Source organism: Pelophylax lessonae (assembly GCF_965119305.1).
Source record: "Pelophylax lessonae genome assembly, chromosome: 5".
NCBI classification, from domain to species: Eukaryota; Metazoa; Chordata; class Amphibia; order Anura; family Ranidae; genus Pelophylax; species Pelophylax lessonae.
This window is the reverse complement of record NC_138772.1, coordinates 328,138,352-328,165,479: the sequence shown is the minus strand read 5'-3', so window position 1 is coordinate 328,165,479 and position 27,128 is coordinate 328,138,352. Positions and strand designations below refer to the sequence as shown.

Below are 27,128 nucleotides of genomic sequence, written 5' to 3'. Positions count from 1 at the left end.
TATACAAACAGGTGCCTCCACAACTGCTGCTAGGAGTGCTGGCAGGGGATGGAGCCCATACTGGCCCCAGTAGTGGTTCAAAAGGAGAAGGGGTGTCCCCTAGTGCTGCACATCTGAGGAATTCTAAGAAGGTAAGTGGAGTGCCAACCTCAGCCTGGACTCTGGGCAGGCCATGATCCAACGTGTTTTGCTCAACCCCCTGGAGCTTAGTCATGGGGAAATTCTTGCACGTGCAAGAATTGCTAAATTTATTCCCCAGGTCTTTTCTAGACGTTTTAGGTAATGGCAATATGATCCTTATATAATGGACATGCAAGATGAAGAATAGATTTTAGATACAAGTGTACTCAGCGATTTACTTGCCAACATAGGCCACACTTCAGAAGTCTCCTCTCAACCCACAATTCATTAAAATAATGCAGTGTGGGTCACCAAGAATACTAACAAACTCATATTCTTAGCTTCTCTAATAGAAGGCCAATATGTCCACCCACATTATATAGCACTGATAATTCCTTTTTCTATGAAAACACGGATGGACTAAGATATGAATGCATACTTTAAGACTTTAGTAATTTTTCAAGATGCAAGGCAAATCTTTGATTGAGTGATTCCTCCTGACAAAATCTGTGCTTGACTTAAGGATGTTCACGGGTAAAATACACACAACTGTAAACATATAATAAATGGCCATTTGCCAATTTTATTGGTACAAAATACACTCTGTCTGTTATATAGAAATATGCCATACATTGTATCTTTAAAAAAAAAAAAAATAGAAAACAAAAACCATAATAAAAGAAAAAAAATAAAGCCATCTAGAGTTGTGCTTTTCATGTTTTATCCCTGGTTCACACCAATACGGTGTCGGAAACGCAGAGATCCATGCACATTTCCCACACCACATTCCAATTGCACTGCCTTTCCGCTGTGAATGTCAATACAAAGTTAACGACATCCTAAACTCGCTTGCCTGTACCAGATCGCATGGTACAAACTACTCATGCGATCTGGAGTTTTTGCAGCTCTAAAAAAAGATGCATGCACATCTTTGGTGCGATGCGGTGAAATTTGAGCCCATTCATTTTGAATCGCACTGCCCTGAATTGTATGTGAATTGCAGAGGAATTTAGTGCACTTCCTAAGCGATTCACATGCGGTCCAGTGTGAACTGAGGCTTAAAGTTAATAAATTGCTACAACATTTCGGGTTGAATGAAAAAAAAAAACGGACAGCTCCAGTTGGACCCGCTGTACTAACTATCCAAAGTTAGTACAGTGATCTCCCCTGCTGAGCTGTTGAGATGCCCAGCCAGAACACTCCGATTAGCGATCTCCACTATTGGCAGACATCACTGATCGGGAGCCAGTCGGCTGCTGGTTTCCCAGCAAGCTCGTCTGACAGAAGCCGGCTGTTTGTGTACTATACAGGGTGCCATAAACACAGGCCGAATATCGGCGGTTTTTTTTTAACTGGCCGATGTCTCCTGACATTTGGCCTGTGTGTATGGGACTTTAGGCCCCTTTCATACGGGGTGGATTCTGTGAAGATTAGCAGGGGATCAGCTTACAGATCCCCCTGCTGATTGGAGCAGAGTGGGAGGATTACGCATCTGTCTCCCCTTAATTTCTGCAGGGCAGACACGGACAGACTCTGCTTGCTCTGCTCTACATGTCGCCAGTAGTAAACAGACTCCACTGTGTTTACACCCAACTACTCTCTGATCCGCCTAAATGGAAGAGAACGAATCCCTTTCACTTCTTATTTGCTAAAAAAAAAAAAAAAAAAAAAAAAAAATGGATCTGGAGGTATGCGGGTGTAAATAGACAAGTTAGTTTACACCCACCTGTCCATAGGGATAAATGGACCTTCCAATCAGGTCTGCCTGAAAAACTAACAGGCGGATATGATCGGTACAAGTGCGTGAAATGGGCCTAAGCCCTCGTTCACATTGAACGCTGCTTTGAAATAGCACAATTTCAAAGCCTCATTACAGTGAAACTTCAGGTGCAACTTAAAAGACATCTGTGCAGCTTCATGCATTGATGTGTATTGAAGTCGCCCCTGAAATTGCCAAAATTATTGCAGGAACTAATTTGGGAATCGGTGCAGCCCTGCAAAGTCAGCGTCGCACTGATTGGAACGTTGCCATTGCAGGCTGCGACTTGTCATGCGATTTGACCTGTCAAATGGCATGACAATTTGCTCCAATGTGAACGAGGGCTTAGGCGCAAATCAGTACTGCAAAACATTTAAGTAACAGAGTTATTATGTGGGACTAGATTTTTTTTTTTTTTTTTAACCAGCATAGCATTTGGTACATTCTTAAAATCTGGGAGTTTTGTACAGATTGTAGCAAAAAAAATATATATATTTCTAGTAGCACTGAAATTAAAAGGATGGGTGGGGATGTGATCAATGTATAATTTAAAGCAGTAATTGCTGCATTGAAGCAACATGCTGTACACAGGCACACCCATACCTGCAGGAGTTTTGGCACCTTTCCAACAAGGGAAGCCATTCCGCACATACAGAGACACATAGGACAGACTAGACTGGAGTCATATGTTCTGGCTCATTGGCGAGATTGCTCACGATTTACACATAAAACTACTGGTCATTGTTGTAGGACTACAGCTCTGGAAGCTGCCACCACAAAGCATTTCTACAACCTGAGTGAGAACTTGAACCGTGACAGTGAAAATAAAAACTGATGGCCTGTATAAAAAAAATAAAACTTCCTTAACGCAGTTTACGGCTCCTGTATGATCTTAAAGGGCACCTGTTCCATGTACTGGATTTGTGAAAAACAGCAAGATAATGGAATACATTATTAGGTTTGGACTGTTGTAGGGGTGTCTGAAGTCCTATTTACATTGTTGCAATGCATTTACATATGTTGTTTCCATCCTTAATATGCATATTTCTAAGGCAGCCCAATTTTTTTGAATGGCCTTTCAATGTCTCACAAGACATAGAAAAAAATGGCACAGGTGCATTATTTTACCACCACACCGCAAGGCACAGGGAGGGCATTATCTGTTCTGTCACGCAGCAAGGCAACGCTAAAAAAGAGCATTGAGACAGATTTTGAAACAAATTTACTACAAGATTTTGAGAGCAATTTACTACGGGAACGTGATGGTATGCTATACATGTTCTATATAATGAATGCACCATGCAAAAGCAAAGATAAGCACTCATTTACAATCAGCATAAATGAGATTTCTGCTTTGTGATCATTTTTGTACCTACCCTTTGCTGTCGGATTTGGTTCAAGGTTTCTGTAGTTGTACGTTTGGTGTAATCATCCCATCCTGAGCCACTCTGAGAGGAATATCCACCACCTCCCTTCGATCCCTTGCGCATGCGTGGAGCCTGGATGGCTTTATCAATGGCACGCATCTGATCGTAATACTGAAGTAATCTAGAAAAAAAGCAAGAAATTACTGTGTGTCCATAAAATGTTCAGCATTTGCAGTGGCAAAGCAGTGTAGGACTGGCCATAAGAGGGATTACTTTGACACACCAGCTTAAGCATGTTTTGCAATATGTGTGAACTAAAAATCCCTGTTTTTTCATTGCATAGTTTGCTGGAAATGGTGTAGCAGTGTGCAGAGGGTCCACCCAGAATTAGTTTCATAAAATGTTCTTGTCACTCTAATTGTGGTGCAAAAACTTGTACTTTCAAGATACCTTCTATGATATGCATCGCTTGGCTGTCCCATCACACGCATTTCCTTGATCAATCCCTCCACTATCTCCATTTGCTCATGAGCACCCCCAAGACACTCTTCCAGTTCCCTATTCCGAATCAAGGATCCTCCATCTCCATACTGCAGTTCCTGAAAAACAAGGAAAAAAAAGAAAATCACACCTAAGCAAAGATTAGGGCTGAACTTTAGGCAGATCCATAAATCCAGCTCTGTATTTATTTATTAACTATTACATGTTAAAAGAACAGTCTGCTGGTGTTCCTTTATTGTTCAATTACCAGGCTGTGAGACCACTGTGATCCTTAAAGCGTTTTTTTTTTAGGGTAACAAACGATCCTGTTCCCTTAAAGCATGATATACAGCACAGTACTTGTGCTGTGTAATTTGGCCCCTTCTATCACCTAAAAAACCTGGCTGATCCTGCCAATTTCTACCCTCCTCCCTGTACACTGACCATGGTGCATCATGGCTGCTGAGTCCTGACACCGTGGTCAGTGTACGTGCCTCCATCATCCGCAGCCCGCCTCCCCCCTCCACTCCCTGCCTGTCAGCTCACTAGCGCTTCTCTGCTCCCCTTCCAGCTGCTATAAAACAATGTAATCTTTACGTCATCCCCTCTGTAAAATTACAAACTGTAGTTTACAAATTTACAAACCTAGTGCCTGTGCTTTATTAAAAAAAAAAGAAGACTATTTCTACCAGTTTTCACAGCGCCGCTCGGCCATCACGTGATTCTCAGCTCTCTCCTCTTTTCTTTCCCGCCTCCCCGGCTAACATCGGAGGAAGTTCTTGACCCTGCCCCCTGGGGATGTCACACAGGGAGAGAAGAGAGCCGGGAGTCACGTGATTGCTGATAGGAGCTGTGAAAACAGGTAGAAATTGGCTTTTTTTATTAAAGCACAGGCACTAGGATACAGTTTGTAATCTAACAGAGGGGATGACGTAAAGATCACATAGTGGCTTAACAACCACTTTAAATGAAACAGAGAAAGTCATGTCATCCACCTGGCTGTGCTGTGTGGCAGTGCTGTGTAAATCCCAGGACTGAATGGAAAGAAATGTATATTCACTGGCAGGTAAAACAATACCTATGTATGGGTTGCATTTATATTTTATATTTTTTTTTTTTCTGGAATGCACTGATGACTGAATATTCAGATTTCTGAGATGGAGAATTTAATTTGTTCTATTCAGCTTGACCCTGCGGGGATCAGAAAGACATGCATATATGTTGGTTAAAGGCTGCAAAGGCTCAGAACTCAATGGAAGACCTGCTCTGAGGACCACATGTAGTATATTCCAAAGCTGGACCTCCCTTTTAACTGTTGAGTGGTATTCAGAGAATTTCTACCTTTATGTGGAAACTGTAAGTAAGCAAGGCATGAGGATTGAGTAAAAAAAATGCTCTCATTCAAACTTCATGAATTTTTCACTTTAGTGAGGAAATAGCCCCTGTATATTAAAGCGGTTGTAAACCCACTGTGTTGACATTTACCTATAGGAAAGCCTATATTAAGGCTTACCTATAGGTGCTATAAATATGCACCGTTTAGGAGATATTTACAGTGCATGCAGCCGATGATGTCATCGGCGCATGCGCTCTGAAGGAACGGCCACCTGTGCCTTTCCTTCAGAGCCCAGTGCCGAGAACGGAGGCTCCCGCACGCATGTGCGAGAGTGATGTAATCGCGCCTCCGGGCAATCAGATGGCCGGAGGATGCGAACAAGGAAGCAGGGCAGCCGGACATGTCAGCTGCCCTGTAGCTGAACGGGCGGCATTGCGAGGGCTTCGTTTTAAGGTAAGTATTTCATAATGAACTAGTATGCAATGTATACTAGCTCATTATGCCTTTGCCTTTACAGGTTTTTTTTTTTTTTTTTTTTACTGTTTACTTCCTCTTTAAAAAGCATGCACCAAAGGTTACATTTCACTATACTTCTTAAACAGTAAAAACAGTACATAAATTATTCAGGCTGATTTAAAAAACAAAAGGAAGGAGAGGTAGTTCCAGTAGCATCTAGTTAGATTGCGGCTGTCATTTTTAAACATTCAAGTAGAATTAGAAACTGAAAGTGGAATTTCTGCCTAACGCCAACTGTGTTTAAAAATGTCCCCTCTCCCCCCCTCCTGCAACCTAACTGGTGTTCAAAAAAATAAAACAAATAATAAAGTGTATATCAACTTTTAGCCTGCTCTGGTACAGGCACGTGATCCTCTATATCAATGAGTAGCAGCTGCAGGGGAGAGGGGGGAGCTCTCGACAATGGCTGGGACTTCCAGGAGCCGCAACATGGCTAATAAGCTCCCTTGTCTCAGCCATTGTTGGCACTCCCTCCTCTCCCCTGCAGCCACCCCTGCCTGACAGCGAAGCTGGAGCGGCTAAATCATGTGACCAAACTGGGCTGAAAATGGTTAAATATACACATCTTTTTACACAGGTTAGACAACATAGTTAGTGGTAGGTGGGAGAGAACATTTAAAAAAAAATAGTGTTAGGCAGAAATTCTACTTTTAACATACCTCCCAACTTTTGGAAATGGGAACTAAGAACACCTATTAGCAAAGGTGTGGAGGCATAGGACTCATCCCCTGCCACTCCCTCTTAAAATGAGAATTATACAAAAAAAAGAAGGAGGATACAAATGCAGCTTAGAAATTGGATGAAAAGGTTTAGAACTGGGAAACCCTTATGAAAGATATAAGGTGCATTTTATTTACAACTCTATACATCAGACCAAAATGAGGGAAAAATGAGAGGAATGAGGGACAGAGGGACTTTTTTCCAAATCAAGGACAGTCCCTCCAAATCAGAAACAGCTGGGAGCTATGTTTTAAGTGTATGCAAACCATAAAAATTAACTTCTATTATTTTCTTTCTTTTGGCACGTTTAATTACCATTGGAAGCATTCGGTTTGATTTTCTTGATAAGTACAAAAAACCTGTAGATGTTGTCAGAAATTCAGCGCTATTCTTTGTTATTTCAAAGAGCCCTCCTAGTTCTTATCTTGAACTACAGAATGGTCAAACTTTATATTGTAGAGATCGGAGAGAGTGTGGGAGTGGTTGAGTAGGTTGACAATGGGCAGGCATGATAACACTTAGTCCTCAGAAAAGTTTAATAGTGGAGTGCATATCTGGCAGATTACCAGGTATTTTTCTGTACTTGTAGGGTCATTAGAGGTATACAACATGGGAAAATGCACATGTATTTCAGATATGTACTACATACTTTTTTATTTTGCCTTGACATGCGCTCTAAATTAATATACAATAAGACACCTGCACTCATCCAAACTTCCCCCAAAACCTATAACTACCCAGCTGCTGCACTTAATTGTACACCTAGTACAGTGATGGCGAACCTTGGCACCCCAGATGCTTTGGAACTACATTTCCCATTAAGCTAATGCACTCTGCAGTGTAGTTGAGCATCATGGGAAATGTAGTTTCAAAACATCTGGGGTGCCAAGGTTCGCCATCACTGACCTAGTATATCCAATATGGCTGAATAAACAGAAGTGCAGAGCTCTAACTTAACTAATAATAAAAGTTACAAGTGGGTATCCAAATAAACATCCAATGTGAGTAATTAATAAAGTGCAACATTCTAGATAGATTGTCTAAATTACATTATAAATAATGCAGAAAAAAAATACATAAGACACAGAAGCTTGTAAAACGCTCAGCTCTGAAGCTACATAAACGCCCATTTATTAAAATGGCCCGTGTTCACATAAGGGTGGTCGGTCGCCTGAAGCTCAAAAAAAGTACATAGGCTTCTTTTTGGCAGATTACAAGCATTTTTGGTCCCATAGTCTTTTTGGCCCTATAGAAACACCTGACTTGAGCAGAAAAACGCTTGTAAAACGCTCAAATAGCTAATTTCTTCTCCCTCTCCTCCCCCTAGAGCTTTCGATTGGGTAAGCAAAAAGGCTGAAGCTGTAAAATGCTTGTAATACACTTCTAAAACATTTTAGACATACTTGTAAAAAGCTGCAAAAAAAAAAGCATAAAAGAAAACGCCAGTAAATTGATACGCTCAGGTGTGAATGAAGCCTAAAGTGCATAAGCGTACATCACAGTTGATATAAATATATCTATTATAATCTCCTATGCTTTTTTTTTTGCCTTCTGTTTTTTTGTGACACAAAACAGTGGGAACGGTTTACTATTAGCAGCATTTTTGTGCATAGGAACTTATGCAAGAAAAATGGGACTGTGAAGCACGCTTGAGAACTTTACTGATTATTGATATTTATATATTTATTTAGGCAATCAATTTATCTAGAGTCCTGGACTTGACAAAGCGCATGCACGCGAAACATGTAGGCACAGCAACCTGAAGCTTGAGTTCCACGCTGGTCCGCTCTCCATCTTTGTCTCGGCTGCCACTTCCTGTGACCCTGTGCAGTAGGAGGTTCCCGGAAGTGACGAGAGGTCCGGCACCTTGCTTGTGTTACGGCCGAAACATGCGCCGTGCGGTTTCACCCATCCGTCCCCGAGATCCTCCGGATCCCCTTCCTCTTCCTTCCTTTGAATCTGGAATATTGCTCTTTTGACCATACTGAGTGGGACCCCCACAATGCCTTATGCGATGCCGAAGACCCCAGGACTGGTTGGTGGTTTTATCAATAATTGTTACCAATAAACTTTTTTGTCATTCCTGTCATCAATGTCCATCAGTTGGTTTATCCAAGAGGAACAGTTCTATACTACACGGCTGTGCACCATCCCTTCTTCCAGCCTTTCTACATTATACACATCATCCTGTGTCAGGGATTTGGCAGCATTACGTGTAACATTCTATTTTTATTATTAAACTGTTGGGACTACGGACTCCCACTATCCTACAGGAGGTTGTCCATAGGACCAATGCCAGGACTGTTTGGTTTGTTTATTTAGATACCCACACTTTAAATTCTCTTTTTATTTTAACTAGCGCAGTGCACTTAAATGTATTCATGCACTCCTAAATTACTAACAATGACAACATTTCTCTTTCACCTGGCCCTTTTCTTGTGAAATTCTGCAAATCAGCTTTAGACTTGGAAAGAATTGTATCTTAAAATCCAAGGGAGTAAGAGGAATGTGACACATAGGCGATACACTCTACAGCCCTCAAATCATTTGCAGTTGAAATATAGGAAATGTAATTCACAACACTATTTAAAAGCGCTTCTATTTAATTTGTCTTCTTCGTTTTTTATTTTGGAAAAAGTTCTGGATGAATATACCCGTATTTATTTGAGTATAACGCGCACACGTGTATAACACGCACCCCTAATTTTCGATTAAAAAATCGGTATAAAATTTTGTTTCACACCAAGCATTGTAATTGACAAAAAAACGTTGTTGAACACGTGCGGCCATGATAAAAATAATTTATTGACAACGTAAACTGGTATAAACACAATACCGAAATAAAATTACCGGTAACAATATTTATTACGCAAAACACTGAATTGTACAAAAGCAATGCTTACCGCAACGTGTGGGCGAGGCGAGGAAATGAAGCGGCGACCATACAGCGGATAATAAGAATTCTCACCCCCAGTTCGGGCCGCCCACTGTACGCGACGAGGGGACGTTTTTTTTTTCTTCGCTCTTGCGTACAGTGAGCGGCTGCAGCCCGGAAAAGGCACAGTGCGGACTCACAATTCGCCTTCGCCCTCAATGGACCGGCCGCCACTGCCACCCCACCCCTCGTTTATAACGCGCACCTAAACTTTGATTTCTTTTTTTGGTAGAAAATTTTGCGCGTTATACTCGAATAAATACGGTAGATTACAGTTAATTGGATATTGTTAAATCAAATTTTGTGAAAAGTGTTGCACTCCATCTGTGATGTGCAGCCAGCATGGGGAAATTACACTAGAAAAGAGATTTCAAACCGCTACGGTCAGTTATAAAACTCTTGATGTAATTTGATTATAAGGCAGTAGGAGCACAAACAGTCATACTACAAGCAACCAGTGGCCATTTTTGTTGCACGAAGCATGTGGATTTATAAATGCCACTGTACTATACTAAAAGTCTCATGTACACAATGTTATCAAAGGCTGATCTTCCAAACTATCACAGGAGCATGCTAAATTTCACTCACAATATTCATGTTTCCATAGTTACATTATCCTTCATTTTCTAAGAGCACTGAAAAGGAAACTTAGAACCACCATCAGGTTTTTATTGTGGTCGATTGTCATTATGAATATTCGCTCTAATGATCCTGATCACCAATGTTGCTAGAATGAAAGCGATGGTAAATCCAAAATTTTGCATTGCTACCAAAACAGGAAAAGAAGGGAAGTCTTCTTGTTCTTGTGACAACTAGAAAGTTTTCTCTAACATTGGAAAAATATCCTCTCACTTCCTGTTGGATCTACAGGACAGAAAATGAAGGGAAATCTTCCTAATGAGATATAGAAGCAAAAAGAAAAAAAAATGTATATATTTATATTTTTATTACAGCAGTATTAAACTTTTTTGTATCTTGTACCTGCAGGTAAGCCTATATTAAGGCCTACCTGTAGATACAGTGATTATCTCCCAAACATGCACTGTTTAATAAATATTCACACTGGATGCAGCCGGTAACTTCAACGGCACATGCACTCTGAAGATCCGGCATACCGTGCTGTAGCTGAGGACATGCGCGGGAGTGACGTCAAACTGAAAGGAAGACTGGGGTAAGGAGGAAACCCTGTCAGCAGTGACAGCGCACCGCTGGATGACTTTGTTCTAAGGCAGGCATGTCCAACCTGCGGCCCGGAACCGCAGGCAATGCGGCCCGGAACCGCAGGCAATGCGGCCCACTGCCCCCTGACAATAAAGTAGTAGAAAACTCTGTATTTTTATTTTTACCTACAGGTAATATAATAAAGCTTACCTGTAGGTTAAATGAACCACTTAGAAGTTATTCTAGCAAGCAACAGCAACCAACGCATGCGCTATGAAGGAATGGCATACCTGTGCTATTCCTTCAGAGCTCTATGCCATGGCCATGACTCCCGCGCCCATGAGCGGGAGAGACATCGCGGCTCAGCTATTCAAGCGGCCGCAGCCCGGTAGACAAGGTGAAGATGGAAGCCTCTGCGGCAATGACAACATGCTGCTTTTAACCTTTACTACAGATTTATTCTCTATGTACTGTGTCAGTTGGTTTCCAATCTGCAGATAAAGATTAGCAAATTTTCTTCAAATCAAAACATGTAAAGATATGGAATTACCCGTTGATTTCTGCTAAATTCTTGCATCTAAGGGGATATTAATAGTAAGAAATGATCATTATTTTAATGAATTTGTGCTTTATTGTTTTAGTTAAACTGATATTTGTTTATCCCTGTTTTTGTTATTTGTATAAAATCTTAATTCTACAAATCTATATTTCATCAACCCAGCATATCTGCATTTAATAACTGATCCTGTAAACTGAAGATGTAGAGAGCTCCTCTTAAAAAGGGTCATACACCAGTAGAATTTTGTTTGAAAGTCTTTGTTTTCAGAAAGTTCCTTTGATTTTCGAATGCTTTAAGGGGGTCAAATCAGAAGTCGAAGGGCTTTCAAATGAAATTAGTTGACTCAAAGATAACAAGAAGAACAGGACAGCTGATGTTTCTATGAATGTTCGAATGAAAAATGTATAGCCAGCTTTAGGAGAATTGGTGAGGTCTCATTCACCTGAATTATTAGGACCTATTGGTTGCAAAAGGGTACATATTATGCAATAATTCCAATGTACCTGACTGCATTAAAAAAAATATTTTCAAAAACATTTTTTTTTACTCTAACATAATTCACATAAAAAAAAATATGGAAAGAAAACTATTCATGGGCTTTCAAAATAATTACGGTAATCAAGCACCAGCATTCTACAGACCACACTAGCACATCAGTATTTGAAGTTACTGGCATACTGGCAGTAATAAATGGTATAACAAAACAAAAAACGTATTTTTAAATCAGATTACTTACTTGCTGCATAATTATCTCTGCCTTTGCTAAGCTGCTGGATATGTTCTGCAGCATATCCTGAACAGTATTGGGCCGTCGGGACATAGTACCACTTTGTCTGTTAAGAGAAAAAATAAAAAAGACAATTAGCACAAGATGATTGGAAATAAAATACCAAAAACTATATTAAATATACCACATATACTAAGCAAATGATTTTAAAGACCTTTTGTTGCCTGCTCAATAAGGGCAGATGGACAGTGCCTCCTGATAGCTTACTCCCCCAGCAAGCTGTATTCACAAATCTTGCCACCTCTACACCGCAGGAGCCTTACTTGAGTAAGGTCCAGTTTTGGTTACTATAGGATTTCACTGTGCTCATCACCCACATGACCGTGTTTGTGCCTGGAAAAAGGCTGCATGGGTTCGAGCACAGTCATAAAGAATAGGCTGAAAGCTCTCCGTCTCCATACCCAGAATCTCAGATGCATTATAGTGACAAAGCAGGAAGGCAACAAGTGACAAGTCAGTATACCATGCAGGGAGGTGGGCCATCAGGAGGCAGTGACACTAAGTTGTTTTATTGCTATCCACATACATCGATATTAGGAAGACTCCCCCTTGCTTTCTGTGAGGACAAGAAGAGATTAGTTAGGTTTTAGGTACTGCTTGCAACATTCGCAGCCTGAACTGGTTTCCCATTAGCTCCACCTAAGCAAAAAGAAAACTGGTCTTGATAGCCATAACCCTAGAACAAACACAGAGTTAAGGAATTGTGACTTTTACTTTCTGCATGTTTGCTTCATGTGTATTCAAAGTATTGAAGTCAAACACAGGTAATTTACCTATTCCCAACCAAGTCAACAATGGTAGCTTTTGATGATGGGCATACGCAACAAAGTCTTTCTTGTTGACCAGTTCAGTCAATTTAAATTTGCAAATTAGCAGTCAGTCTATCAGCAGGAACAAAAAAAAAAATTGTAGGTTACATATTTTAGAAAGCTAAACAGCTCTGCTACTAGACATAAGTAAACAAAGCCATCTAAAAAGGATTTCCAGGTCTATGACTTACAAGTAATTTGCAAAAATAGAGGCCAGCCCCAGAATTTGCACCTTTAAAAGTTAGTTACAAGCTAGTTATTTAGCTTGCTAGCCAGTCAGCTAGTTTGTCTTAAGAGAAAGTGTGAATTGCAATAAATTTAACCAAACCACCCCTGCCCACATTTACATAATAAGGAGGATAAGAGCCAGAAAGGGTTTTCCAACATAACCTCCTAGGAGTTATTTACCTTTCTAAGTGACCAACTTATCAAAACTACCCTATTTGTAATGTCCTTTATACTGGCTATACAGCGAAAAAATGTTGGTGTTAAAATGACTCTGCATCATTAGTACATATATAATGGCACTTTTCCACTGCAAGTACCGGCTCGTACTGGCTCGGCTCTACTCGGCCCGGTTTGCTTTACCACTGCTGGTACCGCATGGTATAGTGTCGGAACGGTTCGGTACGGTATAGGTTTGCTTTTCCATTAAAGTAGTACTAAAGTTAAGTGGGTGGGATAACAACGGGGTGGGTGGGATTCTCTGACCAATCAGTGGCTAGTAGTGACTGCATGCAAAAGATCGTGGGATATGGTACCAGTTTGGTACCTGTTGGAACCACAATCGAGTAGGTACTGTTTTTTCAGAGCCGTACCGTACCGTTCGGTTCCATGCAGTGGAAAAGCAAACCTATACCGTACCGTACCGAACCGTTCCGACCCTATACCATGCGGTACCAGCAGTGGAAAAGCACAAAAGCGTGCCGAACCGGTACGGTTCCATGCAGTGGAAAAGCGCCATTAGAGTACATGCTGAAGACTAACTTTGTAAATAACTACAACAGCATCTGTAAAATAAAAAAAATAAACCACAAACAAATGTAAGACACATTTTTTACAAGCGGATGTTAATGCATTCCATTGGCTAGAATATTAAATTATTCTGGCCATTTGAACGCATCAACACACAAGCCTGCATAAACATGTACATTTTTCTCTGCCAAAACACTCCTCTCTGAATGCATAAGTGATACAGTATTTTTAAACACCTGTAAATGCCTTTGTGTACATGGGCACATAGGCAGGCATGGGGGATGTTTAGGCTCCATTCAAATGTGGTGTTTCTGGAACATTTGACAAAGTACACAGAAAATGCAGGTTTTTGCCTGCGATTCGGAAATTCACTGCTAATTGGTAATGGCACCCCAAGTACAGTTAAAAAAGGCTTGTTTTGCCGCACTAAAAAAAAGCGCCATGCATAAAAAGATCCTGGAGGACGTAGGACAGCCCATTCAAACAGAAACACGAGAAAAAATTGCAAAAAAAAAAAAAAAGTTCTTGCTACGCAAATACGTGAATGCAGCCTTGGGGCAGAAGAAAGAAGAAAAAAAAAAACACGTCAAACGCCTGTGAAAGGCATTTTTTAAGCTGGAGTGTTACAAAATATATCTCCAGTTGCTTTATTTTATGCTTTGATACAGTGATAAAAAAAAAGTATATATTTTTTGGCTTCAACTTTCTTAAGTGAGTTTTACAAAAAGAATTTGGTAAAATGCTTTCAAAATTTCTAAACGTGAAAACTTAAGTTATTTACGATATACTAATTAAAAAAATATAACAGACACAAAATTAAAAAATTATAATACAGAAGAGCTTGCTGCACCATTTGCGTTTGGATGATGTCACACAATAACACGAACATTATGCAGGTTTCCACTTTGTCATCGACGTTAAACACCTTACATAGAGGCCTTACACATTTGCCAAAACAAGCCTTTGCTGGTTTGCAGTGGGTGGGCATAGTTTCATTTGAACAATGTCTCAACTTGCAAGCAACAAAAGGCTGATTTATTATGCTGACTCATTTAAAAGATGTGCCGCTTAGAAGAGCTTTAGAATATTCAGCAAAGTCTGCTTTAATTACACCCATATTTAAGTAACTAGTGCTGAAACGAATGAAGGATTTGAAGAACAAATCTGAGCATAAATTGGCAAAAAAAGGAAAACTCCTGACTTAGGTTTTGCTAAAATCACAATAGGAGAATTTGTTCAGCTACCCAATTTCAATGCTCCACTTTTATGCAGGATTTTTCTACACACTCCTCTTTCTTATTATTGGTCTTTATTATTGGTCATTAGGTAGGTATGTTTTGTAAATAGATCACAAAGACATCGGCACCTGCTAGTGTGTCCATCTACCTACCTATACCATAACTATGCCTGTAGCTGAAACCAAGGAGGAGTATATTATAGAAATACTAGAGGTACTTGAACGTCAAGGCAAAGTGACAGTGAATAGGCCACCCCACCCACTTAACTATATTCACCCATCCATGCTCCCCCACCACATCCACACTCCAAAAGGTGCCAAAGGATCAGTATTCAGGCAAGTCCAACAACCACCAGGAAAAACCTTAAAAATTCAGATTTTTTTTTTAGGTCATGTTTTTATAATATAAACCTATCCAATAACCTCAAACTAGGTAACCTTAAATATGGTATGTCAAGAAACCAGAGTATAGATTAGTGTTCATTTGCAGAATATGTTCGTTGCTGCTGAGCACATGCTCGCTGCATGGTCACCACATCAATTGAATCTCGGTTGCTTAGATAGAATTTTGAAAGCCATAGGTTATGCCAGGATTTTGTGAAACTCAAGGGTTCCTCCTGAGGTTGCTAGAGGTTCCTTGAGAAAAGGGCAATTTCTGCCTCTCAGATAAGTTCTCAATTACACCATTGTTCCTTTAAGCAATCTGTAAAGGGGGTAATTCTTCCCAATGATGACAAGAGTAAGGAGCATTCTTCCCACTGACTGTCACACTAATGTGTCATGAGTTGTAGACTTTTAATTTTAAGCATGGGGTTCCTCGAGACCAGAAATTTATTTCAAAGGTTCCTCTGTGTTGAAAATGTTGAGAAAGGCTGGGTTATGATTTTCAGTTTGACAATGGATCATAAATTAAAAATGCATCATGTCCCATACACACACACTTGGGTTCATTTAATAAAGCCAAATAGACTGTTCACTTTGCAAGGCAAGGTTCCCCAGAGCTTGCCTTTTTTTTTTTTTTTGTTAACGGTCATGTTATTAAGTGCCCTTTTTCCCACATTCGCTAAGCTCTGGGGGGAATTCTCTTCCAAAGTGCAACTTCCCTTGCAAAGTAAACAACCTATTGGCCTTTAGTAAATCGACCCCACAATGGCTAGTTTGGTACATACACCTACTCCATAATGCAAAGGCCACATCATGTAGCTGCAACTCAAAACATAAAGCAGGCAGACATGGGTTAGAGTTTAGACACATGCCTGTTCCCAGGGACCCAGTAACTGCTGACATTTAGGGATTTCCATGCATTATAAATTTTAAAGAGGATAGATTTATTAGAAAAGGGAGGAAAAAAAAATCAAGGGAAAACATTTTAACAGATTAAATTCACAGCACCTTTAAAATGAACTTCAAGTAAATGGCTAATCACACAGTTAAATTTTTATTACTGCACAGTTAAATATATGTGCATATATAAAACAACTAGTCTAGTCACCCCTACAAGGCACCAACGCTGTACTAGTGAACTGTCACCTACCCATTCCAACCTAAGACTGGACAACACAGCAGCTCAGTGATGAGGTCATCCCTGCTGTTCACTTCTGTAAGCATGCTCAGGAAATAAGCAGAACTGCCAGCAATATGCAAAGCATCAGAGACCTGACTGTCTCTGAGTAATGCCCTTTTCTCTCTTACTCTACTTCTCTGCTGTTCAAAGAATTACAAAAATGTTATATCAAGACATATTCAGATACTTATACTACTTTTAGGACCCCTTTGTACCACTGTGTTGCTTTAATGCCTTTTCATGCATTGGTGTGTGCCATGCATTCTGGACACCAGCACTGAGATACATCATGGGTAAAAAACGTATAGGTGCATTTTTGTTTACTATGATGCATTCAAATGCATAGGCTACCTTAACACAGCATTTTAAGGATCACCTTTACAAAAAAAATAAAAATCAATGTACTTTTTCTTTGCAGGTCTGGGCAAGGACTTCACCCATAGGCTAAAGAGAATAAAAGGAAGCTCTGGGTAACAAAATGACCTTCTTGGGGGGGGACAAATGGTCATGAAGAAGGAGCGAACATGCATGCTCCGAAACGCGGCACCGCCCCCTTTTGACATCACTTTGGTGGGGTATCTGCGTTCCACACTGGTCCCGACAGTGCAGCTGCACTTCCTGGATTGTGTCCTACACAGCTCCCCACCACTGGCCGGCTGGGTTACCACCTGTAGTGGTCACATCCTTCAGGAGACACCCCCGCTGGTCGCCATATTTTATTATTATGAGCCTGTACACGGCATACCTCTTGTAAGTGTTTTTAACCTTATTTGGAAATTAAAACCTTTTATTACTGCACTTAGAAGCACCTTCTCTCTTGCTTTGTCACCCATAGGTTTACTATGTTGCATCTATTGCTTGCTGTATTTGTGTTCTTTGTGATTTGTGCCCTTACAAAAGAAATCTCCTGATATTTGCTGTAATTTCCTCACTCCATCTAATTTCTAAAGCAGAACTATAGACAGATGCCACACAGTCACAAATTAAAGCATCTTCATATTTCTTAATTGTATTTTTAAAATGTATTTCTTAAAATGCAAGTAGTAGTAGTAGTGTAAGCCACTTAATCTGCCTTTGTACGAGTCTCTTCCATTCCTTGCCGTACTGGCACATAGCATTTGTTTAGAATAATCTCCCCTGCTAGACAAAGCCTTGAAATCCATATAGTCATTTTGTAGTTGCATACACTGAGCTTTAAAATAAAAAAATGTCCATATTGATTTGCGTCTAGTTCTGCAATTACAGGGATGCATAACCACTTATTATCAAGAATATAAAATCACATAAAAATACTTGCGTGAGTGAATATTGTAAAAACTAGTCATTAGAAAGCCAATTATAGCCTGGCTCCCTCCTTAACAAAAAAAAATATAAAAAAGTCATATACATTTTATATGCCGTACTCCATTTTTGCTATAGAATATATTAAAGGTGTGTCTATGGAGAATAGATCTAAAAAGGTCGGCAGCTGTGCTGAGAATTTCAACTGTGAAGTGTGCTGCTTACCCAGGTCTATGTGCCAAGCACTTCTTGTCTGTACAACAAATTCATGGAAACCTACTATTTTCAAGACTTGGCTTATATCAAAACTGTGCACAGCAGGTTTCAGTATAATAAGGAATACAAACATCTCAGCTTGAATTCCCTCATACCGCTGTTTTAATTTATATCTGATGTCCAGCCAAATATAAAGACAAAAAACGCGCTGCTCCATATTTATTAGCACATGATAAAAATAATTTTTTTTAATAGTAGCAGCGCAAGTACCTGAATTATACTTGGGTGTTCTCAACAGCACTTAAGCCGGGTACAGACTATTGTTTTTTTTTTTCACGCAAGACCATGGGTTTCCCGAAAAAAAGACTGTCAGCTCTGGTCGCAGCCGCTGTACTAACCATGCGAGGTTAGTTCAGCGATATCCCCCACTGAGCTGTTGTGTTCTGACAGAACACACCGATAAGCTCTCTCTGCCATTGGCTGAGAGCGCTGATCGGGAGTTGGTCGGATGCTGGTTTTCCAACATGCACGTCCAACATTTACACGGGCCGAAAGTTTGCCTTTTTTTTTTTAACCGACTGTTGTGTCCCAAGATTTGGCCAGTGTGTACAGGGCTTTAGTCTGGAAGAGGGAGGTGCAGGGCCGGGAGCCAATCAGGTGTCCTGTATGCAAATGTTCAGACAAGAAACATGCTGAAAGCAGGAGAGAACAGAGTGAGAAAGGAAAGGGACTCACTCTGTGATGCTCTTTCACTGTCTAGTCAGAAGGCAGAGGTTGACAAAGTACATCACCATGTTCCATAGAGAAAGATTTTTTTTTTCTATATTATAGAGTTCCTGATGCTACAAAGTAATGTAGTGTCTTGTCTTATCGCCCTACACTGTAACACTAAATGTGAGGTCAGCAAGGGTGTAGCTGGTTTGCAGTGCCTGTCTCTAGCTCCCAGTACTTGCCAGAGGCAAGCACCAGCAAGAGGGATAAAGATGGACAGTGGACAGACACGTCCCACCTTCCTCTGGCAAGTTCTGGGAACTGGGAGGCAGGCGCTGTCCTAAGGTGGTACAGATCATGGGAGGAATAGATGAAGAAGTCGTCCTGTCTCCCTGACCTCCTTCTGCAGGTCCTGTAAAAGGGGTGTTCAAGGCCATAGGGGCTGGAACACAGTTCTCATATGTGAGTAGTGGTGGAAGCCTGGAAATGGGATGGTCATCTGGGAGCATACCTGGCTGGGCAAGGCTATAGAAGGAACACTGAGAAGAGATGGGTATACTAATGGAGGCACCTTGCTCCCCTCCAGACCCTCAGCTGTGGGTCCTGTGACTTTGTGATGGAAGATGAAGACTGTAAACTTAGTACACACCGGGAGGTGGTCCCGCTACTATGGTGCTCCCAAGGCAGAAAAGGGAAGTTGGCTTAACTAAGATGTGTACTTGTGCGCTGCACTGAAATGACGGCTTTAGAATGTTCAACCTTACACGTGATGATCCGAGCCAAAGATTCTGACATCATGTCAAATGTGAACAGTCACAGGAAGTTCCATGAAGATGTGAAGTTGCAGTAAAGTGCTGAAAATGCATTTGTGCGTGGACATTCCTTTATTCTGAACATTAAGGCTTCTGGACAGGGATGCGGTGAGTGGCCCTATGGCCAGGAGATGTGTGTCCAATGTGGTGGCTACCAAGGCAGGAAAATGGGTGCGCTAAGATAAAGTGGGGCAGGAACTGTAAAACTTGGCACCAACATCTGCCCAAGCACAAGTCTACCCTACAGGCTAGAGGAACTAGGGGCCCATTAGAATGATTTCCTAATCTGGGGCTGCACTAGCAATGAAGCTGTGCATAGCCATCTCCTCTACTGGTATCCCCTATGCCAAGATTACACCGCCCCAAGAGCCAGACACCAGGAGAGTTGATATGCATCTAGATCTGGGGTTAGGCAATAGTAGGAAAATGTTAGAACTTTTGTTATTTGTGACTGTCCTTACAGAAGAAATTTCCTGATATTTGCTGTAATTTCCTCTCTCTATCCAATTTTCCAAAGCAGAACTACAGACAGATGCCACACATTCACAAATTAAATCTTGATATTCCTTAATTGTATTGGTAAAATGTATTTCTTAAGATGCAAGTAGTGTAAGCCACTTAATCTGCCTTTGTACGAGACTCTTGGAATCCCCTATACAACAGTGCTTAGACTGGAGGAGGGAGAAGCAGCAAGTGAGCTTATCAGTTATGCTGCAGTTCTCATATGCTAAGAGGGGACAGGCTGGTGGGGGGGGGGGGGGGAGTTCAGAGTGGAAGAAAAGTGAGATCAGTTCGCTGCTTCTCCTTTTATTGTGTGGTCATCGGCTGAGCAAGGGGGAAAACCTGAAAAGTAGTAGTAGTAGTACTGCAGAATAAAAAATCAAGTCTCCTGCTGTACCAGACAGGGCTGGGCTGTGTGGCATAGCTGTATGATTCTCAGAACTGGATAGACAGAAATAAAATTCTTAAGGCAGGTAAAACAGCCCTCATATGTGCCTTCCATGCATGGTTAGTCATGTCTGGAATGCCACTTTAACTTTCATTAAAAGAAAATACATCACTGATAAAACGTACAGCATTGGTGGCATTACTAAAACTAAGAATTGTGACAATCACTGTATAGTGCTTGAGACTCATGGCTGATCTATAGCTAGTATTTACAGCTTTGTTTCCCATGTTATAAATGCTTTAGGACACACCTAGCAAGAATGATGCAATTTTTCTCTCACAGGGAGGAGGGCAATGTCTCTTAATATGACATAGAAATGCAAAAGAAAACTCCTGAACTTCAGAGAAAATGATCTGCCAGCCGACAAGAAAACAGATGAAGTTCAAAGTACAAACACACAACTAAATGAAATCCTGCCTCCCTTCCTGTTATGTACATCTCTGTAAGTCATTTCAATTAGATACATCCACAAAGGGAGAAGCTGCTGCTGTGCATGCTGGAGAACAGAATGCCCTGCCAAACCAGTGTCATGAGTGCACTCTGTATTAAAAAGTCTAAGTACAGGCAAAACTTTTTTTTTACCTCTGGATAGAGTGTAGAGGGATTAGATCATCTGTCACTTTTTATTTCGGTCTGTGCTTGTTAGGGAGATTTTCCCTCTTTGTAAAGGTAAAAGAAAATCCCAAATTTTAGGTTGACATCAGAACAGAAATTTTACGGTAGTAATTTAAAAATTAAAAAAAAAAAAAAAAAAGAGAGATAAAAGCGAAACAAACAAAGTAATCATTCAGTAGTAGACAATCTTAAAACAAAAAAACAAAAAAACAAAAAAACCTATAAAAAATTGTTTACATTTCCGAAGAGGAGTGGGAAGAAGAAATACACTTTTTTAATCCCACCCCCTTCTACATAATTATTAACTATTTAGAGCAGTGGTTCTTAACCTGGGTTCGATCGAACCCCAGGGGTTCGGTGAGTCAGTCTTGCGGGTTCGGCGGAGGTCAAGACACACCCCTCCTGACACCCCATGGCATGTCCTCCCAACCCCCCCAGTGTGTGCCCTCCTGACACCCAATGGTATGCCCTCCCAACCCCCCCCCCCCAAGTGTGTGCCCCCCTGACATCCCATGGTATGCCCTCCCAACCCCACCCCAGTGTGTGCCCTCCTGACACCCCATGGTATGCCCTCCCAGCCCCACCCCAGTGTGTACCCTCCTGACACCCCATTATATGCCCTCCCAACCCCACCCCAGTGTGTGCCCTCCTGACACCCCAATGGTATGCCCTCCCACCCTCCCCAGTCACACTGATTTGCAGTAAATATTCATTATGTTTTTGTTTTTGTATGAAAATCATGTTTTAATCATGGTTTTGTTCTTTAACGGTTTTGTTCATTTTGTGCACCTATGTATAAATATATACCCAAATATATACCTATGTTTTGAATTTGAAAAAAATCATATTTTAATTTTCCCAATTAAGAAGGGTTCGGTGAATGCGCATATGAAACTGGTGGGGTTCAGTACCTCCAACAAGGTTAAGAACCACTGATTTAGAGTCTCATCGCTATAAATGGTAATAGGAAATATCTTCCAATGGGGACACTAGTTCTGGTGGTGGCACCCCTGGATTCCCTCACTTTTGGGAGGGGGGGGGGGAATTTCTTTTCACTCCCTGTTTAGCCATGGGACAGGAAGTGAAATCTCCTATTGGATACACAAGGCAGATGTAAAAAAAAAAAAAAAAAAAACAAACACACACCACACTGACTGAGGTTATAACCCCCCCCCCCCCCAATTTTTATTCTTTACAAAATTGAAAAAAAAGAAGATTTCCCAGCAGTTGATGTTTCTGCATTTCATTTCTGTTGTTATACAAGACTGCATGTATGTTTATTAATGTGCCTTAAAACTTCAATAAACACTATTAATAAAAATTAATAAAAAAAACACATTATAACATACATACATTATATATATATATATATATATATATATATATATATATATATATATATATATATATATATATATATATATATATATATATATATATATATATATATATATATATATATATATATATATATATATATATCGAAGGAAAATCTAAAAATATTTAAAATAAAAAAAAAATTTTTTATAGTTCTTCTTCTCTTGTATACAAGTTGGAAAACTAGATTTAAAAGTCAGAAAGAAAGATTTCTTCCATTCTTCTGTAGTGATCATGTTCTCTCTCACAGTTTCTGATATAATATGGGCAGAAAGGAAATGCATGGGATAGAAGTATGCCATATCATAGAGCTAGTGCGAGAGCATACTGTATGCCCACTACAGAGAGACTCAAACAAACTTAGGGTCTCTATGAAGCGAGCCCGTTTTAGATTGATGTATGTAAAAGTGCTGGAGCGGAAAGTAATGAAACCAACAACCCGGATAATTGCACTCTGTAGTCATTATTTAATTGAACGCTTGAAGTCCTTTAGGCGCAAGGGCTTGTTTAATAGGGGAAGGAGCCAAAAGTGTGTCAATCGTAGGAACCTATCCGACAACAGACCCGGCAAAAGAATTCTGGATTGCCCATAATCGGGGTAAGTGGGCCTGGTAATGAGGAAACACCCCACTTTCGAACAGTCCAGTCCCAAACTTTTAATAGATGTTGGGTCAAAGGAGAAAGTGTTTGTCTAGATCGGCGAGATTTAAACATGATCCAGAGGGGAGAGGTCAGGGGGACAGATGTTATTTGTTGTTCAATAGCTACCCCATGGTTTTGCTCGCCCGTCATGGAACCAGTCGAATATTTTAGTCAATACTGATGCTATATAATAAAATTCCATATACGGTAAGCCTGCTCCCTTCCTCTGTCTTCCGCTTTACTAAAATATCGTGGCAAAGTCTAGCAAAAGAAAATCAGCCAAAGATACCAAAGTAGAAGCCCGTGGAAGGACTATAGGTAGCATTTGAAAAAAGGTACAACAAGGTAAAATATCCATCTTGTATATTGCCATTCTCCCTAGCCAAGAGTGTTTCCATGTGGCCCTAGAGCTCAACATAGGAAGATAATTCAACTCATACATTTTCTCTTCTGAGGGGGCAATATTCACCCCAAAATTTAGGAGATTGCAATTCCCATTGGAATGGGAAGTTAATCTTCTAACATTTCTTCTTCAATTATTGGTAAAGTGATATTAAGACACCAAGATTTTGTGACATTTACGTTAAAGTTGCAAAAAAAAAAAAAAAATATATATATATATATTCCCTTTATATATATATATATATATATATTCCCTTTAGTTACACTTTAAATGCTTATCTGTAAAATTCAAATTTTAAAAATTTTACAAATAAATTGTGTAAAACATCAGTTTAAAAAACTTGTAAAAAGCACTCAAGCTGGCCTGTTTAGTAAAAGGAGTACAAAGACCATTACTGATTGCAAAATGTATCATCCCATAGGACCCAATCAGAGATCATGTCTGATCTTACAACAATAATCTAAAGCTTGGTTGCTGTGGGATACTGCATTTCACATGCCAGCACTGCTCATTCTGATACCCTATGAAAAAAAAAAAAAAATAAATAAATAAATTGCTCACATGTTTGTTTGTAAAAGTATTATAGCTTTGCTCCTCCGCTCTTCAGAAGCCAATCAGATACCACGTGCTCAGTGTGCAAATGTCATTTTCCATAAAAATTGGTCACATACTACTTTTTAGGACAGGGATACCACTTGCAGTGAAACCAAAAACTTTGCTAAAACAAACAGCAGGCAAACCTTCCCTGAGATCTGCCACATTTGCATGCAGCTTATAGAACAAAGTGGAAAAGAAAATCTTTCCGTTTATACATTCACTATGTAAACACCATTGCCTTCATAATATAAATGTGCAATGTAATATTAACCCAAGGTAGAGCGAGATCACGGCTATAAAGCACACGTTTAACGATTTTCAATCTCTGGCAACATGCAAACTATCCAAAGATGCAGATAGGACTGCTGGGTAAATATATTGTCCCTTTAAGAGGGTGGGGCAGTCACTTAAAGGGAAACAATTCTGTAGGCTAATTGTATATATTAGAAGATTTTTGGAAACATTTTTGCTCCCGTCTTATAGCTCCTGTCCTATAGCTACAGACATTCTATTATCTCTTTTCTGGGTACTAATCAGAAGGTCCATCTTCTAGAATCACATAATCAAAGTAAGAAAAAAAGTAAAACTACTAGCAAATCGAAAAGTAAAGCCTTCATACAAAATTATAAGCCATAGCCCATTTCCTATGGTGGGAACAAATATACAAAGCCAGTTTGTCCAGTTCTACCTTTGTAACAGATCCACGGAAAGCTTCTTGTGAATAGGACAGTCTTCACACTTATACTAACAATAATCCAGATATTTTACATTTAACACATGTGGAACATAGAGCCTGTGAAACTGATTCTAAGGGAGTTACAACCCCGAGAAATGGTGATTCACAGCAATGCACGCTGTGGAGTAATAGAGGATTCGTTTACAGGGGTGGAGGCAGGTAGGTTACTCACAGCCATAAATACAAAAGTTATCTGCAGGGGAGGAATGATGTAATACTTTATAAAAGGTGTACAATCATAAAAAGGTACAAAGATCTGCTACTACAGTGTCTTGATTTACATTTTTAACCTAGACAACTTGAGAGTGTCACTTGCTCCGAGCAAAATAATGGTTAGCATGGAGCATGGTTAGCATGGACAACTGCTTTTGGCATGGTAATGCTTTTCTTGCCATTGAATTAATAGAGGATCAAAGCACAGAACCAAGATTGCCCCTTCTGTCTCTATGCTTCTATTAGAATTCACTTGTTTGCATTATTACCCTCCTTTGAGTAATGGGCCGAATTTACAAACAGGCACTGTAGGTATGTGCCTACGTACCATTCCTAGAGGGGCACCCATCTGTATTTTTTTTTTTTTGTTAACCATTGCCCAGGGTCGGTGCCAGCAACATAAGGCAGCCTTGGCAGCTGCTCGGACGCCAGCCCTAGGGAGAGGGCTATACAAGCCCGGGATAGTGATTCAACCCCCCCCCCCCCTTCCCCAGCTGCTGATCAGGCACTCACTTCTATATGGAACATCCATGGGGTGGACCGTTATTGGTTATTATATTTATATAATGGTCCACTAAAAATCACATGGTATAAAATTTAATAGGTACAAGATGACAAATCTTAGGCTTAGGGTAGCATAAGACCTACCCTAGGTTCACATTATGTCAGTTTTTTGGTGGCTGCTCTGGTGCGGGCAAAGCAGCCCATTCATTAGAATGTACTTACAGAAAATGCAGGGAAAAGATCTCTACCTTTTCCAAAAACACAGCCATAGTGCTGTGCGGTTCGCAGCACGGCAGACCACATTGCAATTTCCAGTGCATGGGGTTGCCATTATGATTAATGGCAACCCCATACATTTGCTAAACAGCAGTGAATTTTTTTTTTTTTTTTATATATAGGAGGGTGCAGAAAGGAGTGAACCTAGCCTAAAAGTCTGAATTAGACTGGTGCTGGGGAAATATCTGCAACTCTTTAACACGTTGATACATAAGGCCGAATTGTACACAGAGAGGGTTATTTAAACCTACAGTGCAATGTTCTAAAAAAGGGTCAATTAAGGTTTCTACATTGTTTCCTTTGGGGATTTTCTTTCATCGGAACAATGGCAGACTTAGAAATATGCTATTTTATCTTATTAGTGGTCTGCTGCATTTTTAAGTGTGAATGTGAGAGAGGAGCCATTCTCTCCTAAAGGAAAATTACTCAACTGCCTTATGGTATAATTATATATACACACACACAGTATCCCAGAAAAGTGAGTACACCCCTCACATTTTTGTAAATATTTTATTATACCTTTTCATGTGACAACACTGAAGAAATGACACTTTGCTACAATGTAAAGTAGTGAGTGTACAGCTTGTATAATAGTGTAAATTTGTTGTCCCCTCAAAATATCTCAACACACAGCCATTAATGTCTAAACCGCTGGCAACAAAAGTGAGTACACCCCTAAAGATAGCTTAGGCTATAAGAAGATTGGCAAGACCCTAAAACTGAGCTGAAGCACAGGGGGCCAAGACCATACAGCGGTTTAACAGGAGAGGTTCCACTCAGAACAGGCCTCGCCATGTAGTAGTTGAGTGCACATACTTAGCATCATATCCAGAGGTTGTCTTTGGGAAATAGACGTATGAGTGCTGCCAGCATTACTGCAGAGGTTGAAGGGGTGTGGGGGTCAGCCAGTCAGTGCTCAGACCATAAGTCGCACAAGGCATCAAATTGGTCTGCATGGCTGTCATCCCAGAAGGAAGCCTCTTTTAAAGATGATGCACAAGAAAGCACGCAAACAGTTTGCTGGAGACAAGCAAACTAAGGACATGGATTACTGGAACCATGTCCTGTGGTCTGCTGAGACCAAGATAAAACTTCTTTGGTTCAGATTGTGTCAAGCATGTGTGGCGGCAACCAGGTGTGGAGTACAAAGCCAAGTGTGCCTTGCATCGAGCATGGTGGTGGGAGTGTCACGGTCTAGGGCTGCATGAGTGCTGCCGGCACTGGGGAGTTACAGTTCATTGAGGGAACAATGAATGCCAACATGTACTGTGACATACTGAAGCAGAGCATGATCCCCTCCTTTCGGAGACTGGGCCGCAGTGCAGTATACATACATGATAATGACCCCAAACACTTCCAAGACGACCACTGCCTTGCTAAAGAAGCTGAGGGTAAAGGTAATGTACTGGCAAAACATTTCTCTGGACCTAAACACTAATGAGCATCTATGGGGCATCCTCAAATGGAAGGT

General features: G+C 40.4%; 1 protein-coding gene across 3 annotated transcripts in view; it reads right to left on the bottom strand.

Annotated features, from left to right (window-relative positions):
• DSP (desmoplakin) overlaps nucleotides 1-27,128 on the bottom strand; it is an 81,348-nt gene that overhangs the window by 38,233 nt on the left and 15,987 nt on the right. For all 3 annotated transcript variants that reach the window (XM_082259203.1, XM_082259204.1, XM_082259205.1), the window contains exons 2-4: nucleotides 11,690-11,786; nucleotides 3,697-3,845; nucleotides 3,256-3,427 (exon numbers count right to left, since the gene is read on the bottom strand). In XM_082259203.1, the coding sequence (XP_082115329.1) occupies nucleotides 3,256-3,427; nucleotides 3,697-3,845; nucleotides 11,690-11,786 (418 nt within the window). The remainder of the gene's footprint in view (nucleotides 1-3,255; nucleotides 3,428-3,696; nucleotides 3,846-11,689; nucleotides 11,787-27,128) is intronic.